General features: G+C 50.4%; 2 protein-coding genes across 4 annotated transcripts; both read right to left on the bottom strand.

Annotated features, from left to right (window-relative positions):
* Positions 1–2,401: 2,401 nt before the first annotated feature.
* Positions 2,402–3,531, bottom strand: LOC105520421 (keratin-associated protein 10-1-like). The gene has a single exon (XM_011954147.1). The coding sequence runs from the start codon at positions 3,487–3,489 to the stop codon at positions 2,728–2,730; it is 762 nt and encodes a 253-aa protein (XP_011809537.1). The 5' UTR covers positions 3,490–3,531; the 3' UTR covers positions 2,402–2,727.
* An 8,225-nt stretch (positions 3,532–11,756) lies between these two features.
* On the bottom strand, positions 11,757–12,653 carry LOC105520422 (keratin-associated protein 10-3). 3 transcript variants are annotated; one of them, XM_011954150.1, is made up of 2 exons: positions 11,904–12,653; positions 11,757–11,789 (listed from the first exon to the last, which is right to left on the bottom strand). In XM_011954150.1, the coding sequence occupies exons 1-2, from the start codon at positions 12,651–12,653 to the stop codon at positions 11,757–11,759; spliced, it is 783 nt and encodes a 260-aa protein (XP_011809540.1). The 3 variants fall into 3 exon arrangements, with proteins under 3 accessions (XP_011809540.1, XP_011809541.1, XP_011809539.1); XM_011954151.1 differs by having other exon boundaries at positions 11,757–12,083; positions 12,324–12,653; XM_011954149.1 differs by having other exon boundaries at positions 11,757–12,236; positions 12,333–12,653.
* Between the last annotated feature and the right edge of the window lie 5,261 nt (positions 12,654–17,914).

The following is a 17,914-nucleotide window of genomic DNA, read 5'->3' as shown; positions in this document are numbered from 1 at the left end:
TTTTTGTAGAGATGGAGCCTCACTGTGTTGCCTGGGCTGCTCTCGAACCCCCGGGCTCAAGTGATCCTCCCTCCTCGGCCTCCCGTGGTGCTGGGACGACAGGTACGCGCCGCCACGTCTGAACCAACATGTCTTTTTTTAAGGGGACAAGGGGACACTAATCAGCCCAGGAAAGGGGTCGGTGCAAAGCCCTGAGAGCAGCCCGGGCTCCTCTGTGTGTCCGTGGGCTGTGGCATCTTTCATCGTGGTTCCTTGGGAAGGAAGAGTCCACTGAGAATCTGCATGGCTGGGTCTCGTCAGGACACAGCCCGAGCCCGCTGCACACACAGCAAGGTCCAGCACTGGGCCTGAGGGTGGCCCAGCTCCTATCCAGGCACTGAGGCTGTTGCAGAAGGAGGGAGTCCTGCGTGGGGGATGCCGGGGCTTATTCCAGGAATGGGAAGCCTGGCCCCAAAACCCAAGGGCTGCCCTGATAGAGCCAGCTTGGTCCCTGGGGCATGAGTGTGGGTCACACAGGAGAAAGGGTGTGGGCGTGTCCTGGGTGTGAGTGGGATTTGCCTGGAGGGGGTGCTGTCCTCAGTAGAAGGGGGTGGTTGGCACACGTGGGTACCAGGGGAGCCTTTTGGGAACCAAGAAATCAGCTAAGAGGAGCACTGGCCAGTGTACACCTCCCACTGAGAGGCCCATATCTAGAAACTTCCGTTACCAGGATGCCCTGTGTTGACAAGCATGTGAGGTCCAAGAGGACTCCTTAGAGGTGCCCCCCTCCACAGACCGCTGCTCGTCCCTCCTCCCAGGCCAGCAGCCTCGCACAGGGGCTGCGCTCTCACCGTTACAACTGGGCGAGGGCGCCTGCAGGCTGGAGGGTCCCTGATCACACCCTGACGGGCATGCACTGGCCATGTCCTCGCCTTACAGACACCCTCCCCCTGTCCCCAGGGGCTGTCCGGCTCTGTCCAGCAGGCAGTGGAGGGGGCTTTGTGGTTTCCTGTGGTTTCACGGGATGCCTTTGAAGGCAGAAACTGCCCCTGACTCAGTGGGTCCTGCATCTCGCTCACGGCTGGGAGGGGCGCTCGGAGCTGTCGCTGCGCTGTGAATACCTTCACGCAGGTTCACAAGGGAGGGGGCCCGGCCGCTGCCCTCCTAGTCTCTCCTCTGCGTCTGACACGGCAGCTTGACCGTGTGGGCTCAGACAGGTGCATGGACACACGGCCACCAGCAGACCTGCGTGTCAGCTGCCACACACAGCACAGGGGCCCAGGTGTCACAAGCTGTGCCCTGCTGGGGCTGTCCCTGGCTTTCCCCTCAGGAGCCATCAGGAGGCTCAGAGGCTATCGTGCCCTGGAGGCCGCGGCCCTGGGTGTGTCTGCCCGCTGGCTGCACAGTGGCTCGGCCTCAGCAATGTTGGTGTCCCCTGTGCCGACTCCCCTGTACCTTAGACTCCCCTGTACCTTTGGTTAATGGTGAGGTGGAAGCGTCTCCCCGTCTTTTTTAACTCTTTGTGCTCTGAAGGGTCTATGAAGGCCTTTGTCCACTTATTTATGGGGATGATCGTATTTTGCTTAATATTTGAATAAGCAAGTAATGGACATGGGTGGAATAAACTCTGGCAAACAGAGATTTGTGAGTCATTGCAGGTTTAAATTCAGCTACTTTCTGGTTAAAGGTTCCCTCAGGGTTTTTGTTCTGTTGCCTCTTCCCTGGGCCCTCCCAGCCTCCTGAGGAGGTGCTGACCTGGCTCGTCTCACTGGTGCCCTCGTCACTCTCCAGTGCTAGCGGTCCACTGAGACTACAGCCTTATCCTTCTCCCACTGTCCTAAGGGTTCATCGATAAGGTGTCTTTTTGCTCTGTCTCCTCACCCAGGCCTTAAACCCTGAGTAGGATGAGTGATGTCCGAGTGACCCCAGAACTCCTCTTGGGGTCCACGGAATTGCTGGTGCTTCAGAGCACACAGGGTGGCCCTCAGGCTCTCGGGGAAGCCCTCTGTGTGGGCACCTTCTCCACGGCCCACACACCAGGAGGCCAGCAGGGTGCCGGGGGCTCTCAGGTCCCAACTGAACGGGATTTCTTCTTCTGCCCAACTCAGCTTTAGCTTGGACTGGCAGGGGACAGGCGTGGGCAGGTGGCCCAAAGCTCACCAGAGGCCGAGACCGCTCAGCTCTGCTCCCCTCCCTGGCTCAGCTTGGAGGCTCATTCCCTGTGAGCAGGGCGTGGCTTCGGCTGCAGGAAGGGTGTGGAGATGATCACATCTGCTTTCAAATCCTGCTGTCTCTTGGGTGTTTGATCTCAGAATGAGAGACATTGTCCTGTCTGCCTTCAACAGGACAGTGGTCCCACACCCCAAATTTGGCGTAGGCAAAGGGGCTCAGGGGAAGAGCAGAAAGTACACACCAGCCCGTATTTCCTGACTCAAGAATTTATTGATTAGAGCAATTCTTTGTCACATTGGGTGCAAACAACACATTTGGAGAAGGGGGCTCCAGAAGGCCACAGTCCCCCTGCTGAGGGATTTGTGGGTTGTCTCTTCCCAGAGAGGGAGGAGGGAAGTGTGATGTGCTCAAAATCCCCTTCAGGCAGCAACTATGTGGCTACTGATGGAGCTGGTGGATTCTAAGGACTCCAGGGGCTCCTGAGACTGGAGAATCCTGCTTGACAGCAAAGACACAGTCAGTAGATGAGCGAGGATTGAGCACTCAGCAGCTGGACTTCTCGCCTGAGCAGAGGCCTCAGCAGGCCGGGCGGGAGCACACAGGGCGGCAGAGGAGGGACACACAGGAGGCTGGGTGGCAGCAGCTGGGCTGGCAGGAGGAGGCGGGCGCACAGCAGGTGGACCTGCACATGGGGCGGCAGATAAGGGACACAGAGGAGGAGGGTCTGCAGCAGGAGGTGGTACAGCAAGTCGGCTGGCAGCTAGACTGCTGGCAGCATGAAGTGGAAGCCCCAGAGCAGACAGGCAGACAGTAGACAGACTTGCAGCAGACAGGCACACAGCAGGCCTGCTGGCAGGAGGAAGAGGTACAGCAAGCTGGCTGGCAGCTAGATTGCTGGCAGCATGAAGAAGCAGCCCCATAGCAGACGGGCACACAGCAGACGGGCTTGCAGTAGACGGGCTTGCAGCAGATGGGCACACAGCAGGATTGCTGGCAGGGGGAGGAGGTGCAGCAAGCCGGCTGGCAGCTAGACTGCTGGCAGCTAGACTGCTGGCAGGGGGAGGAGGTGCAGCAAGCCGGCTGACAGCTAGACTGCTGGCAGCACGAGGGTGTGCAGGAGCTGGTGCAGCCTGATTGGCAGGGGCTGGGCTCACAGGCCGCCTGGCAGCAGGGGCTGGACACACAGCTCACTGGGGTGCAGACCAGGGTCAGGCAGGAGGCCGGGGTGCAGCAGCTGGGGGCACAGCACGGGGACTCGCAGCAGCTCTCTGGGCAGTCGTCCACCTGCCAGGAGTCAGAGTAAGCGCTGGAGCAGACGGACATCGTGGACGCGGCCATGCTGGGGTGGGAGGAGGTGAGCTGGGGGAGGTGTGAGTGAGTGAGTGAGTGTGTGAGTGAGCGAGTGAGTGAGCTGCTCAGGGCTGTGGGACTTTTAAATCCCTCCCTGGCGTGTGTTGTCCTGACAGGAGGCTCCAGAAGCTTCTCTTCCTTGTTGGTGTTTAGAGCTGGTGGCTGGAGATGTGTCATTTGTGCTGGTTTATCTCTTTGTTTTTCCCTCATTAAACTTGTGTGTATGTTGCAGGGCTCTCTTTCTTCATCGGTTTTTATTTTGGCCCCAGAAATGTGGTGGAAAATATTTCAAGAAAGCTTTTGTTGAGTTGAGGTTTTAGAGATGAACGTTTCTCCAAAGGGGGCAATTCTGGTTCCACCTATCCTGTTTCTGGACTGATTAGATATATTTTATTACTTTTAGCATCTTAAAACATAAACATGGAGAAAAATGTGCACTTCATATGAAATAAAAATGGCACAGAGGATAAGAGGAAGCTGGCCAAGCATGGTGACTCATGCCTGTAATCCCAGCACTTTGGGAAGCTGAGGTGGATGGATCGCGAGGTAGGAGTTTGAGACCAGCCTGGCCAGCATGGTGAAACCCTGTCTCTACTGAAAATACAAAAAATTAGTCAAGCATGGTGGAATGTGCCTGTAGTCCCAGTTACTCAGGAGGCTGAGGCAGGAGAATTGCTTGAACCCAGCAGGCAGAGGTTGCAGTGTGCTGAGATCACACCATTGCACTCCAGCCTGGGTGACAGAGCGAGACTCTTTCTCAAAAAAAAAAAAAAAAAAAGGAAGCTAAGTGGCCCTCCCTTCAATCCCTCACACTTTGTAAGGAGAATGCTCAGCGATTCAGAGATTCAGCATCTGGTGGATCCACACTTTATCTTTGTCTCTTCAGCTCTTCCATGCCATCCTCAGAGTCCTCTCTTTGTTTTATTTGAAGCTGCACTCTGTATACTTTGAATTTTCATTTTGCCTTGGTAAAAGATCAAGTACTTTTTCATATGTGGTGATTTTAGGACATACATTTTAAGATTCCTTGCTTGTCTGAAAATATATCAACTTTATCCTCACATTTATAATGATAGTTTAGCTGGGTATAAAATTCTGGTCTTAAATTACTTTTCCTCAAAATGGTGAACAAATGTCACCATTTCTTTGTGATGTCCAGTGCTGCTGATGACAGTCTGATGCTGGTCATTGGTCGTTTTTCCGTTTCTCTCTCTCTTTCCTTAACTCTCTGGGAGCATTTGGGTTTCTTTTTATTATTCTAAAATGTCACATTTTTGTTTCTAGGCTTATGCATTATTTTACTTTCTGTGGTTAGAACTTATTGAGCCTTTCAATATAAAGACATCTCAGAAGTGTTTTTCCATTTTTAATAATAATTTCATCTTTCCTGGTCTCTCTTTTTATGACTTTTTGTTTTCATCTAGTGATGAAAGAAATATATTACCCATTCACTCTGATGATGTTATTTTGAGTTTTTAAATGTTTTTTCCTTGTTTCATTGGACATCAGATAAAGTCTACCCATTGGTGGCAGTTCATTCAGCTTTCTGAATAAAAGACTATTTTATTCCAGTGTATTAGTGTCCTGCTCCAATTTACTCCCTAACCTGTTTCTGTCTGTTTGTCTTTTCTACAAATATATGAAAGATCCTACTGAGCCTCTCTTTATTGTTAAATAATTTTGATTTCTTTTTTTTTAAATAACTCGTTAAATATCCTTTCAGTGATTATTAGTACGGACGTGTGAGAACTGTGTGCTTAATCCACTTTCTGGGACTGAAGGACTTGGTGCTGCTTTTAGGAGATGATAGGAAAGCCAGGAAGTCTAGGATGACATCATATTAGTGGGTGCACTACGGACACACACAGTGCACATGTGGTCTTTTTATGTCAGCCACAACATGAGGTACAACTTTGGAGCCCTGCACTCATTGGAGACATGACTTTTTGGATCATGGAACTTTCCACGGGGGGCCAGCAGGGCAGCTTCTGTGGACAGTCAAATGATCAAACCAGTTCTTTTTTTTTTTTTTTTTTTGAGACAGAGTCTTGCTCTGTCACCCCAGCTGGAGTGCAGTGGCACTATCTCAGCTCACTGCCAGCTCCGCCTCCCGAGTTCAAGCCATTCTCCTGCCTCAGCCTCCTGAGTAGCTGGGACTACAGGCGCCTGCTGCCACGCCCGGCTAATTTTTTGCATTTTTAGTAGAGACCGGGTTTCGCCATGTTAGCCAGGATGGTCTCCATCTCCTGACCTCATGATCACGCCTGGCATTACAGGCGTGAGCCACCACGCCCGGCCCAAACCGTTTCTTAAATCAAGCAGACATTCTGGGGGATCTGAGTGAGCTGAGTGGCAGGGATTAAATGGCCCTGGTTGGAGGAGGGAGGTGCCAGGAGGGTACGTGAGTCTGCAGGGCAGGGTGGCCCACAGCCGGGTCTTCTGCAAGTGACACACATTTGGATTCTTCTTTTCTAAAACGTAGTCTTTTGTTTTATTTGACTCCCTTTTGTCGTGGCTGGCTGCCCAGCACAACGCTGGAGATGCGATGACAGCAGCCCGCTGGTCTTGTTTCCAAAGTTAACAGAAGTGCCTCCCTCCGCACTAAGCCAATATTTGCTAGTTTGTAGCACAGCCTTGATCTGGCGTGTGCAGTGTTTTCCTACTTTAGTTTATGGTGAATTTTGCCTCAGGCTTTTAAGGAAGGAATGAGTTTATTCGTGTGTGTGTGTGTGTGTGTGTGTGTGTATGTATGTATTAATCTACTGAGAGTTCCAGTGGCTTTTCTGCTTCTATGTTATTAGTATAATGATATCATTTGTAACTTGAGCTATCTAAGATAAACATTGCTTGATAATGGCTTATTATCCCTTTTTCCCCAGCTTTATTGTGATATAATTGACAAACAAGAATTATATAAATTCAAGGTGTATAGCATGACATCTTGATCACACATTGTGTGATGATTACCAGGGTCAAGCTAATTAATATGTCCATCACTCCACATAGTTACCTTTACTTTGTGATGAGACATTTAAAATGGACTCTTAGAAGATTTCAGTGTTACTATGTTGCATTCTGTGTTACAGTCAACTGTCCTCATGCTGCACATGAGGTTTCCGAAACTGACTTATCCTGCACAGCTGAACCTGTATCGTGTCACCAGCGTGTCCCCACTCCCTGCACCCCCAGCCCCTGGAACCACCACTCTACTCTCTGCTTTGGTGAACTTGGCTTTTTTAGATTCCACATATAAGCGAGATCTGCAGTCTTTGTCTTTCGGTGGCCTGGGTCACTTCACCTAGCATAGTGTCTGCAAGTTCATCCATCTTGCCACAGATGACAGGATCTCCCTCCTTTCTGTGGCTGAGTCGTATTCCATCGTGCATATACACCACATTTTCTTTATCCACTCATCTGTTGATGGGCACTTAGGTTGCTTCCGTATCTTGGCTGTTGTGAAGAGTGCTGTAGTTAGCATGGCAGTGCAGGTATCTGAGATCTGGCTTTAATTTGTCTTGTATAAATACACAGAAGTGGGATTGCTCATCACATGGTAGTTCCATTTTTAATTTTTTGAGGAACTTCCATACTGCTTCCCATAATGGCTATACATAGTGGCTTAGTTTGTTAATGTGGACTCATAGAATCTCTTACATTATTATTATTTTTTTTTGAGAGAGAGTCTTGCTCTTTCGCCCGGGCTGGAGTGCAGTGGCCAGATCTCAGCTCACTGCAAGCTCCGCCTCCCAGGTTTTACGCCATTCTCCTGCCTCAGCCTCCGGAGTGGCTGGGACTACAGGCGCCCGCCACCTCGCCCGGCTAGTTTTTGTATTTTTAGTAGAGATGGGGTTTCACCGTGTTAGCCAGGATGGTCTTGATCTCCTGACCTCGTGATCCACCCGTCTCGGCCTCCCAGAGTGCTGGGATTACAGGCTTGAGCCACCGCGCCCAGCCCTGATCTCTTACATTATTTTTTTAAAATGACATTGGTCTACAGTCCTATCTTTCCCACTGTTGCTCCTGATTTTGGCATCAGGGTGTCACCAGTCGTACTAGAGCAATCCAGAGGACCTCTGGCTTCTTCTGATCTCTGGAATATTTCAAGTATCACAGAAAAGTCTTTATATTGAAGACTGATGGTATACACCTTTGAAACATCTGAGTCTGCCTTCTGAAGAATGACCTTTTTCAATACCACTTCCATATTTTCCTGGATATCATTGTATTAAATTTTTTGTTTTGTTACTCAGTGTAGGTAATTTATATTTTGTAGAACACAGTACATTTCATTTATATTTCCAAATTTTAGGATAAATACACCCATACTATTTTCTTATACTGAAAAAGGAAAATCTCTGAATCCGTGAGCATACTTCTTTTTCCATCTTTCATGTCTGCTTATTTTTATTAGACTTTATTTTTATTTTATTTAGATTTTCATTGATGGACGTCTATGGATTTTTGTGGATGTTTGGAAAGAGGGGGTCATGTTTCTTCTTGTTGGAGATTGCTTAGTAAAAGTTTCAGAAAGCATCATGGGTGGTAAACTATCCAGATCCCTGTTGTTTAAGAACGGCCTTCCTGCTGACACCTGCCACAGCAGAGTCTAGGTGCAGAATTTCTTCCCTCCACCTTGGTAGAGGCTGGGCCACCAATGGGTCTCATATTTGCATAACTTTGATCTTCTTGTGAAGCTTTTCCTTTGTCTAGAACCTGGCACTATTGTCTCTTTCTTGTACTTCATTCATTTCACCAGACCCCTCCCCCAACACTGTCATTAGCTGTGTTCATCCCCTTGGTCCCATCTTCCTTTAGTTAAAGGAACTTTTATTCCCATATGGGTTTGATGATTTTCTTCCATTCTTGGATTTTCTCCCCACTGTGATCCCTGGTTAGGATCACAGACCCTGGGTCTCCTGGTCTCTTCCCACTCAGATCTCAGGCTCTTCTTGGCTTTATCTCTGTCCTTCTGCTTTGGGTCTGGGTCGATCCTTGCCTGAACTGGGGTCACTGTATCAGCAATTCTGCTTTCAGGGTCTATTATGCAGAGACCATCACTGAGTTTCACGTGTGTTTAGAGTGTTGCGCTTTCAGTCTCCTGGAACTTGGGGTGTTTTCCTTTCTCCTCTTCCTCCTCCTTTTTGGTAGCACCCTGCTCTTGTTTCATGGACTGACAGCCCCTTTGTTTCCTCGCATCTGCATCATCATTTGTTCCGACTTTGCGTCTCTGTCATGCTGTGATTTCCTCACATGTCTGAGGACCCTTACTTGTTGTTCACATTTTTAAGTGAGGGTCGAGATTGTTTGGCATTCATTGCTGAAAGGTTTGCTGCACATAGATACACATATTCTGTACCCAGAGCTGATGCTGGGGCTCTGATGAGGGGGGCCTTGTTCATCGCTGATTGGACGTGGGGGCTCCAGTTTATCTTGGCATCCAGAGCTTCCTGGGGTGTGGCCTCTTCCTCTCCAGCTTGGGACCTAGGCTGGGAGTCTCCTGGGCCAGCCCCACCCTTCCTGGTTCTCCTGCTGGTTGCAGGGCAAGGAATGGCTCTTCTTCAGAACTCCACCCATCAGCTAAAGACCACTGAGTGCCCACAGCCATCCTCATATATGGTCCCTTTGCTAGGGTCTCCGGGAAAACTCCTTTGTCTTCAGAGTCCTTCTTCTGCCTTTCTTTCTGTTGGATTTAAAGTCAATAGAACCTGATCTTTTTGTCTTGCCTTTCCCAGAAAATCCTTACTGACCTGGTCTGTGAATGGCATGCCTCCGTTTTCTACCACTGCTCTGGCACCATTCATTTTTATTTGGATGAAGGGGAGGTGGAGGCATTGGCCAGTGGCCATCCCAAATGGAGGGCTGAGGCTATTTGTTTTTAACACATTGACTGAGAGAAAATTCGCAAGCCATGGAGTTCACCCACTGCAGGTGCACAGTCCATTGGTTTTTAGTAAATTCCCAGGGATTCTCAGCCATCAGCAATATGTAATTTTATAACATTCCCACTCCAAAAACCACACCCATAAGCAGTCTCTCCTCATGAGCCCCTCCCCCAGCCTTGGTCACCCACTCATCTTCTTCCTTTCTCTGTGGATTTGCCTGTTCTGAGTCTTTCATACAAATAGAATCCCACTACATGTGGCCTCTCGCTGAGCATCATGCTTTCAAGGCTCATGCATGTTGTAGCCTGTGTCAGTATTTGATCTGTTTTCATGGCTGAATAATATTCCGCATGGGAATGGGCTGCGTTTTGCTTGTGTGGACAGGCTGTGTTTTGCTTGTCCGTTCATCCTCTGATGGACATTTGGGCTCTTTCCACTTCTTGGCTACTGTCAGTGGTGCTGTGTACATGGGCACACAAATCTGTGTGTGGATGTTTGTTTCACTCCTCCGAGGTAGATGCCTAGAACTAGACTGACAGGGTCACAGGGTCACACAGTGAGTGACATTTTGAGGATCTGTTTTCCAAGGTGCCTTCACTGGGGGTTGAAGCTCTGATGAGGCAGAACATCGAATGGGGACCCAGAGCAGGGGTCAGGGCTGAGACCCCCCCACCAGGAGGTATCCTCCCTGGGGATGGCCAGACAGGCTGGGTCCTTCTGGTGCCTCGGACAAGGGCAGGTAGGGACAATGACAAATGTGGAGGAGGTCAGAGAGCCAGCCCTGGGCCCTCCTCCTGGCTCTCTGTTCTCACCTGAGGCCATCAGTGGGCACAGCGAGGTGGGGCTCAGACACGCATGTGTGGGGAGCCCCTCCCTAGGATGGCCCTGGAACCCTAGGATGAAGGCTCGGCCCCCGCCAGCTACCCGGAGAACCAGGGCAGGAAGCAAACATCTCTGTCCCTGGAGGCCCTATTTGTCCTTTCATGGGGACCTGGCTTTGCTTCCAAGGAGGTGGACAAGGCTTTGTCAGTTTGGCCTCCAGCCCTGGAAACGGCTTCTGCTGGCTGTCCTGGGTGGTCTGCCTCGAGGGGAGTGAGGGAGGTGACTGTGCTGACCACAGTGAACGCTGTCAGACGGGACTCCGGGAGGTCCCAATGCTGGGGCTGGAGGCCTCTGGCATTGACATGCAAAGGTCATTTTCTGGAGCCGGACCTGGTCTCTCGAATGTGCACAGCGACCTGGTGGAAAGAGTGTGGCAGCTCGTACCACTCGCCCAGTGTGGCATCTGGGGCAGAGGGTGGCAGGCAGAGCTAAGGGCTATTTGGGAGAGACCTGGGAGGTTGGGGGTGTGGGGACAGGGTCCTCGGGGTCAGAGTTCAGGACCACGGGACCAGGAGGGAGCCAGGACCCTGAATCTCTAGGCGAGGCTGCATGGGGCAGGGGGGCCGCAGGCTTGGTTAGTGGGTGCCATGGTCCCTGCCCATCTGTGCTCTCACCAGTGATGCCTGAGCAATGGGTATTCAAGAACCCCATGAAGAACCCCAGGCTGCTGGGCTCAAGTCCTGGGGGAGGGGTGGTCCCATGTCTTACTGTGGAGGAGACGAGGGCTGCAGGGACGGGCACTGTGGTCCATAGCTGGTCTCCCCGGGGTGACAACAGGGGTGAGGCTGCTGGGTGGAGCCAGGCCCTGGGTGGGCTACCCTAGTCCTGGGGGGCAGCCATGGAGCTGGGGAGGGTGAATGTGGCTCAGGGGCCCAGATCTGCTGCCAGGGTCCACTTTGTCCCAAAACTCCTGGCCTTGGTTCCAGAGGCAACTTCCCTAAGATGGGCTGGAAGGCCACGTGCTGGGACTGGGGGCCCATAGGGCTAAGAGGGAGCCTGGCCTTCAGGGTTCACAGAGGCCAGCACCAGGCGCATTGTTTCCTGCTTCATCCAATGCCCCTCGGGGGTCCACAGACGGGATCAGAGGTCGACAGAGACAGAGGGGTGGAACCAGGCCTGCTGGGGGTCAGGACTCTCCCTGCAGTCAGGGGTGGCATCACTTCCCACCTCACCCTGTGCCCCCCGGTGGTCCACAGACAGGACAGAGGTTGGTGTGAGACAGAGGCGGCTTTATTAGAACTCAGAGGGGCGACTGCCCAGGGTGGAACCAGGCCTGCTGGGGGTTAGTTCTGCAGAACTTGGGTCTGTGGAAGCAGCCGGGGTCCCCCATGCAGCCAGCATCTGGGAAGGACGGGGGGAGCATCCTGGTCCCTAAGACAAAGGGCCTGCCCCATATTCTGAGGGTGTCAATGCCAGAGAGGGAGGAGCTGGCTGGGACCGCTGGGAGGTCAGCCCCAGGTGGGAAGGGACTCTGGATGACATTCAGCTCCATCAGCAGCTGGACTTCTGGCCAGAGCAGAGGCTGTAGCAGGCCGGGCGGGAGCATGTGGGGCGGCAGAGGAGGGACACGCAGGAGGCCGGGTAGCAGGAGCTGGGCTGGCAGGAGGAGGCGGGGGCACAGCAGGAGGAGACGGGCATGCAGCAGGCGGGCCTGCACACGGGGCGGCAGAGGAGGGACACAGAGGAGGAGGGTCTACAGCAGGAGGTGGTGCAGCAAGCCGGCTGGCAGCTAGACTGCTGGCAGCATGAAGTAGAAGCCCCAGAGCAGACAGGCACACAGCAGACGGACTTGCAGCAGACAGACTTGCAGCAGACAGGCTTGGAGCAGATGGGCACACAGGAGGACTGCTGACATGGGGAGGAGGTGCAGCAAGCTGTTTGGCAGTTAGACTGCTGGCAGCATGAAGAGGAATCCTCAGAGCAGGTGGGCACGCAGCAGATGGGCTTGCAGCAGACGGGCACGCAGCACACCTGCTGGTATGGGGAGGAGGTGCAGCAAACTGGCTGGCAGCTAGACTGCTGGCAGCATGAAGAGGAAGGCTCAGAGCAGGTGGGCACACAGCACACAGGCTTGCAGCAGACAGGCATGCAGCAGGCCTGCTGGCAGGGGGAGGAGGTGCAGCAAGCCGACTGGCAGCTAGACTGCTGGCAGCACGAGGGCGTGCAGGAGCTGGCGCAGCCTGATTGGCAGGGGCTGGGCTCACAGGCCACCTGGCAGCAGGGGCTGGATACACAGCTCACTGGGGTGCAGACCAGGGTCAGGCAGGGGGCCGGGGTGCAGCAGCTGGGGGCACAGCAGGGGGGCTCGCAGCAGCTCTCTGGGCAGTCGTCCACCTGCCAGGAGTCGGTGCAGGTGCTGGAGCAGACGGACATGGTGGACACGGCCATGCTGGGGTGGGGAGGAGGTGAGCTGGGGGAGGTGTGTGAATGAGTGAGTGTGTGAATGAGTGAGTGTGTGAGTGAGTGTGTGTCTGAGCCTGTTGGCTGCTGGAGCTTTTATATGCCCAGGGCCTGTTTTTCCCAGCAGGAGACTCAGCAACGCCCTCCCCTTCTGTGTTGGTGTTTGGAGCCGGAAGGACCCTCATTATTTCGGCTTCCCTTGCCATGACTTGTCCTCACTCTGCTCCTAACACTTGGCTGGTCCTGGGCAGGGCCTGCACCCCTGGCTGAGCCTGTCCCCGGGAACACCAGGAGGGAGGGTGCGGCCTCTCTGGGGCTGACCTGGTCACTTCCACCTGGCAGGTCCCGTGACTGTGCCCGGTGTGGGACCTGGGGGATGTCCAGCCTCTGTCTGCAGGGACCTCATAGGGTGGGCTGGTGTGGCTGCAATCAGGAGAGCTAGGACGAGGTGCCTGTACTGGGAAAATGTGCTTGAGGGCAGTGCTTCCTGGTGGGCTCTGGGATTTTCTGAGATCTTGATGTCTGCCAAGGGTAGGAGGAGAGGGAGGACCTCTCCTCCCCTGAGAAGGAAACATAACATTCCAGCAAGGCCTCTGGACAGTCAAGTCATTAGGAGGACAAGGCTTGGGGACTGGCCTTTGGGTCTGGACTGCTGTCCCCTGGAACCCTGGTCAGGTGTCCTGAGAGGGGCGGGTGCAGGTCAGGGTCTCAGGGTGGGGAGGCGCCTCCACCTTGGAGAGGCAGGTGTGGAGTGAGGGTTGTGTGGTGAGTGGAGGACACTCGGGGTTGGCAAAGCTGTCCTATGCTCAGGAGGTCACCGGGCAGGGCTGGCCCTAACCCTGGGGCAGAGACCGTCACAGGCAAGCTCCTCTGTCCCAGGGCCTGAGCCCAGTACAGCCTGTGGCTGGTTCTGACCAGGAACTACCAGCATCTCCCAATGTCCTTCCAGCCTCTTCTGGATTTCAGAGTCTGATGGGGACGCAGTCAGTCGCACTGCCCAGACGCCTGGGAGCTTTACTGAAGACAAGAGGCTTACTCTGTGTTTGCACCTTGGCTGAAGTCACATGCCAAGAAATTGAAATGTGGTGTGAATTTGTGGTATCTGTAGGTGACATGATTGTACACCTAGGATCAGAGTGACTGTCCCGGGCCACGCTCACCAAAGGGCTAGATGAGAGACAAAGTCACTGCACCCAGCAGCCCCTACCTGTACCCCTGCCGTGACAGTGAGAAAATACAACGGGAAAGGAAGCCCATCAGCCTGGCAGACCCAAGTATAAAATGCCCAGTGGGGGGCCGGGCGCAGTGGCTCAAGCCTGTAATCCCAGCACTTTGGGAGGCCGAGACGGGTGGATCACGAGGTCAGGAGATCGAGACCATCCTGGCTAACACGGTGAAACCCCGTCTCTACTAAAAATGCAAAAAATCAGCTGGGCGAGGCAGCGGGCGCCTGTAGTCTCAGCTACTTGGGAGGCTGAGGCAGGAGAATGGCAGGAACCCAGGAGGCGGAGCTTGCAGTGAGCCGAGACCATACCACTGCACTCCAGCCTGGGCGACTGAGGAAGACTCTGTCTCAAAAAAAAAAAAAATGCCCAGTGGGAATGTTCGAGGGTCAGATGTGAACGAAAGCGTAAACCTTGACCAGAGCACCTACAACATATGTCTCCTGGAAACCCGGCATGGCTGGGCACTGGAGACTGGTCCACATGCCTCAGCTCAGCTCAGCATCCACGACATTCCCATCACAGCCCCGATGGAATCGTTGGGTGTACAAATAAAGATATGAATGGCCAGAAAGTACTTGCAATCTCCATGACAGATGGAAGATGAATGTGAAAAATTTAGAGTCCTTACCACTAAAACAGAATAAGATACAAAAGAATTGAATACAAGATTGAACATTTTAAATTTCCAATAAGCCTTAATGAAATGAACAGCTAGTTGATCTCATGAATAACTAAAGTTTCTCAGATTTAAACACACACCTCCCACCTGTAAGAGCAAACAAGATTTAAAATGCTGATAGTAGCCAGTACTGCGGCCCTCAGGGGCTGCATGCTTAGAAACCCTTGGTGGGTGTAATTTTATTTAAACTGTGATCAACCATAATATAAAATTTACCATTTTGCCCATTTTGAAGTGTGCAATTCAGTGACATTTAGTACAGCCACAATGTTGTGCAACCATCCCCACTACCTAGTTCCAGAACACTATCTTTGCTTCAGAAGGAACCCCCATAGTATGAAGCAGCCACGCCCAGCCCCTGGCAACCACTGCTCTTCTGCTTTATTCCAACCACTCCTATCCTGCTTGTCTCTATATGGATTTGCCTGTTTTGCACATTTCGTATAGATGGAGTCATAGAATATGTGGTCTCTGTGTCTAGCTTTGTTCACTGAGCATGTTTTCAAGGTACAGCCGTGTTGGGGTATGTTTTAGAATGCCATTCCTTTTTATGGCTGAATCGTAGTCCGTCATAATGACACCACATTTCATTCATCCATTCATCTGCTGATGGACTTTTGGGTTCTTTTCAACTTTTGGCTACTGTGAATAGTGCTTCTATAAACATTCTTTTTTTTTTTTTTTTTGAGACAGAGTCTCCTTCTGTTACCCAGGCTGGAGTGCAGTGGCACCATCTCAGCTCACTGCCTCCACCTCCTGGGTTCAAGCGATTCTCCTGCCTCAGCCTCCCAAGTAGCTGGGATTATAGGTGTGTACCACCATACCTGGCTAATTTTTTGTATTTTTGGTAGAGGTGGGGGGTTCACCATGTTAGCCAGGCTGGTCTTGAACTCCTGACCTCAAGTGATTCTCCCACCTCGGCCTCCCGAAGTGCTGGGATTACAGACATGAGCCACCGTGCCTGGCCCTATAAACATTCTTGTACACGTTTTTGTTTGTACACCTCTTTTTAATTCTGTTGGGTATATACCTAGAAGCGGGAACTGATGAGTTGTATAGAATTCCATGTTTACATTTTGAGGACCTGTCAGACTGTTTTTCACAGCATTTGTACCATTTTATATTCTCACTAGCAATATATAAGCATTCCAGTTTCTCTTTGTCCTTTTCAACATCTGCTACCTTCTATTTGTTGGTGTATGTGTGTGTTAAATTATAACCACCTTAGTGGGTGTGAAGTATCAATAGCATGTCATTGTGCTGTGGATTTACATTTCCCTAATGACCAATAATTTTGGGCTTATTTTCCTGCGTGTATTGGCCATTGGCATATCTTCCTTGGAGAAATGTCTATTTAAAGGACTTTGCCTACTTTTGAATTGGGTTGACTTTTTGTTGTTGATTTGTAAGAGTTCTTTATGTATTCTGGATGTTAGCTCCTTATCAGAATTGTGATTTACAAGCATGTTCTCCCCTTGTATGGGTTGTTTTCCTCTTTTCGTAGTGTCCTTTGATGCACAAAACTTTTTAATTTTTAATTTTTTTTTTTTTTGAGATGGAGTCTTGCTCTGTCGCCCAGGCTGGAGTGCAGTGGCTGGATCTCAGCTCACTGCAACCTCCGCCTCCCGGGTTCACGCCATTCTCCTGCCTCAGCCTCCCGAGTAGCTGGGACCACAGGCGCTGGCCACCTCGCCCGGCTAATTTTTTGTATTTTTAGTAGAGACGGGGTTTCACCGTGTTAGCCAAGATGGTCTCGATCTCCTGACCTCGTGATCCGCCCGTCTCAGCCTCCCAAAGTGCTGGGATTACAGGCTTGAGCCACCGCGCCCGGCCAAAACTTTTTAATTTTGATGACATCCAATTTATCTATTTTTCCTTTCGTTGCTTGTGCTTCTGGTGTTGTATCTAAAAAACCGTTGCCCAGTATAAGGTCATGCATATTTACTCTTACGTTTCCTTCTAGGAGTTTTATGGCTTTATCTCATACATATAGGGCTTTGATCCATTTTTAGTTAATTTGTTGGTGTGAGATATAGTGCAGCTTTATGATTTCGTGTGTAGATATCCAGTTGTCCCAGCACCATTAAAACAATTAGAGACAGTGTGTTGCTCTTTTGCCCAGGCTGGAGTGCAGTGGCACAGTCATAACTCACTGCAGCCTCAAACTCCTGGACTCAAGTGATCCTCCCACCTCAGTTTCCCAGGTGGCTGGGACTACAGGTGCACACCACCATACTTCGCTAATTAAAAAAAATTTTTTTTAGGGACCAGGGTCTTGCTATGTTACCCAGGCTGGTCTCGAACTCTTGGCCTCAAACAATCCTCTCATCTCAACCTCCCAAGCAGTTGGGATTACAGGCATAAGCCATCATTTTGTAACATTTATGTACCTAACATCAGTTATAGACATTTATGTACCTAACAATTATAAACATTTATGTACCTAACATCAGACCCCCAAAATATATCAAGCATAAACGGACAGAATTGAAGACAGAAATAGGCAATTGCAGCTCAACAATAATATTTGAAGACTTCAATAAGTCACTTCCACTGATTAAAAAAAATTTTTTTAAATAGAACTAGATCAAAGATCAATAACAAAAGAGAGAACTTGAAGAACACTATGAACAAGCTAGATCTAATATGGCCATATATAAAACACTCAACCCAACAACAGCAGAATACACATTCTTCCCAAATACACATTCTTCTCAAATACACATTCTTCTCAGTTCTCCAGATTAGACCATATGTGAGTCCAAAAATCAAGTCTCAATAAATTTAAAACTGTTGAAATCATATAATGTATCTTCTCTGACCACAATGGAAATCAGAAATCAATAACAAAAGGAAAACTGGAACATTCACAAATATATGGCAATTAAACAACACACACTCAAACAACCAGTTGATCAAAGAAGAAACCAAAAGAGAAGTTAGAAAATACTATGGGATAAATGACAGTGATTATATAACAAACCAAAACTTATGGGATACAGCAAAACAGTTTATGGAGGGAAATTTATAGCTATAAATGCTTATGTTAAAAAACAAGAAAGATCTCAATTCAGTAATCTAACTTCACACCTTAAGGAACCAGGAAAAGGAAGAGCAAACTAAACCCAAACCTAGAAGAAGGAAGAAAATAAAGAATATATGTAGAATAAAGGGAACAAATAAAGAAATTGAGAATAGAAAAACAATAGAACCAATGAAGCCTAAAATTAGTTTTTTGAAAGCAACAATAAAATTTACACACCTTTAACTAGACTAAGAAAAAAAGAGAAGGCTCTAATTATTAGAATCAGAAATGAAAACGGGAACATCACTACCGACCTATA

Source organism: Colobus angolensis, unplaced genomic scaffold (assembly GCF_000951035.1).
Source record: "Colobus angolensis palliatus isolate OR3802 unplaced genomic scaffold, Cang.pa_1.0 Scaffold38, whole genome shotgun sequence".
Classification (NCBI taxonomy): domain Eukaryota; kingdom Metazoa; phylum Chordata; class Mammalia; order Primates; family Cercopithecidae; genus Colobus; species Colobus angolensis.
This window is presented reverse-complemented; position numbering and strand designations above follow the sequence as displayed.